We start from the raw sequence: 1,807 nt of genomic DNA, 5'->3' as shown, positions 1-1,807 counted from the left end.
TGGCGGCTGGCACTTTTAAACAATTGTGTAGACCGTAGCTGAAATTGCAAAGCAATCCTATTCATATACCTCCTCTGTTCTTCTTCGGTCCAAGGAAGCTCAATCCTCTGAGAATTTGCGTTCGAGCCTGTCAACTCGAGTTCGAATATTCCCCTCATGTGTCTATCCAATGCTTTAATTGCTGTACGCACGAGGTCTGTTCTTTCGTGCCGAGCAAGCTGTTGTTCAATGACTTTAGAAAAGACCAACTCTATAGCATCGCGGCGTAAGTCGTTTATATCCTTATTGCAGACCTCTAAAACTGCTACATCCGACGAAGACCCTCGACTCAGCCCCTTGACAGCAGCCCCGCCTTCCTGTCTGACGCCAAAGGACGAATGAGAAGCAGTTCTGCCGCAGCCTTCAGCAGATGATGATGCTATTGTTGCTGTACCAGCTACTGCAGCCCGCTGGCCGCTGGGTCCAGAAGGGTGCCCATCCTCAGCTGCACGTCCTGGCTCTGGAGAGCCGGTGGACCCTTCAGAGAGGCTTGAAGCGTTTGCCGCGGTAACAGCAACAACTGCGTGGTGTGCTACATCGCTGAAGTCTTCCTTTACCCCAGCCGAGTCCTTGAGAACCGCCTCTGCCCCCGGATACTCCCTCCCCATTGTCACGCACAGACGCAGCCCACCGGGTAACATATTCGCATCAAAGTCAGGATCCGTCGGGACCAGCAGCAGCTCAAACCTGCACAATATCGAGCTTGCTGCCTCCGGAACACCACTACCTGCTTCTCCACCACCAGTAGGTGCCCCGTGCCCGCAGCTAAGATGACAATTTCCCTGAGTCTCCTTGCTGCAATCGACAGTAAGTGCTGCTGAAGCGAGGGCGCCAGGCGTCGCGTAGTCGGTGCTGCTTGAATGGTTGGCTGCGGGTCGAGCTGCTGCAGCTGGATGAGGAGTCCCTGGGGGGTGGGAACCGGCTTCACGGGGGAATGAACCATCCTTACTTGCGCTGTACGGTTGCTGTTGCAGCAAAGGGAGCAGCAACGGATGGCAAGACAAGAGAGAAAAGGAGCTGCTAAACTGACGCTGCAGTCGGTGCAGCTCCACCACAACAGTGGAGACCCCACCAGCCAACTGGGGTCGCACGCAAGCAGGTCGAGAAGGGACGGGTTTCTGCCGCTGTCGCGGTTGGTGCTGCTGCTGTTTTTCCTGTTGCTTCTGCTGGTGTTGCTCCTTGCACTGCTGCTGCTGTTCGTTGGGNTGCCCATCTTGCTGTTGCGTTCGTCGCTGCTGCTGAGACTCTTGCTGTTTTTGGTGCTGCTCCTCTTGTTGCTGTCCTCGTTGGTGAGGTTGGTGCTGTTGTTGGTCATGCTGTTGAACTTGTTGGTCCTCTTTCTCTCGCGCTACTGGCCGCCACATATACTGCAGTTGCTGCTGCGACCTGCCCCCGCGACTTCGCCATTGTCGCTGCCCCTTATTACTCTGTGTCTCGCTGCGTTCCTGTCCTAGCTGTATCTGTTGCTGGCGCCCCGCCTGTGGCATCCTTTCCGTCCCGATTTTGGCCTCCTTGCAACCTTCTGTCGCGAACGGCAAGGCCACCGATTGGCAAGAGGGACCCTGGGAAGCCTGAGGGTGTTTCGGTTGCTGGCTCCGTTGCTGTCTCCTTACATCACTAAAAGTGAAGTGTCCCTTCATACGGTTCCGCTTCTGGAAATTATTTGGGGTTTCACCTACTTGGGGTGGCCCTGCTGCGATCCCATCAGACGATGATATGAAAAAATTACGAGGGTCCCGTCGGTGTCCAGCCCTCCCCTGAATGCCAT

At 55.5% G+C, this 1,807-nt stretch overlaps 1 protein-coding gene across 1 annotated transcript; it reads right to left on the bottom strand.

Moving 5' to 3' along the window:
- Window positions 1-15: 15 nt before the first annotated feature.
- EMH_0095290 (zinc finger (CHY type) protein, putative) lies at window positions 16-1,526 on the bottom strand (the record flags this gene model as incomplete). The annotated part of the gene is given in 3 exon segments (XM_038023185.1): window positions 16-38; window positions 188-1,244; window positions 1,248-1,526. Coding segments are annotated over 3 exon segments (1,359 nt in total).
- Between the last annotated feature and the right edge of the window lie 281 nt (window positions 1,527-1,807).

Source organism: Eimeria mitis, genomic scaffold (assembly GCF_000499745.2).
Source record: "Eimeria mitis Houghton genomic scaffold, Emh_scaff8559, whole genome shotgun sequence".
Lineage (NCBI taxonomy): Eukaryota > Apicomplexa > Conoidasida > Eucoccidiorida > Eimeriidae > Eimeria > Eimeria mitis.
This window is presented reverse-complemented; position numbering and strand designations above follow the sequence as displayed.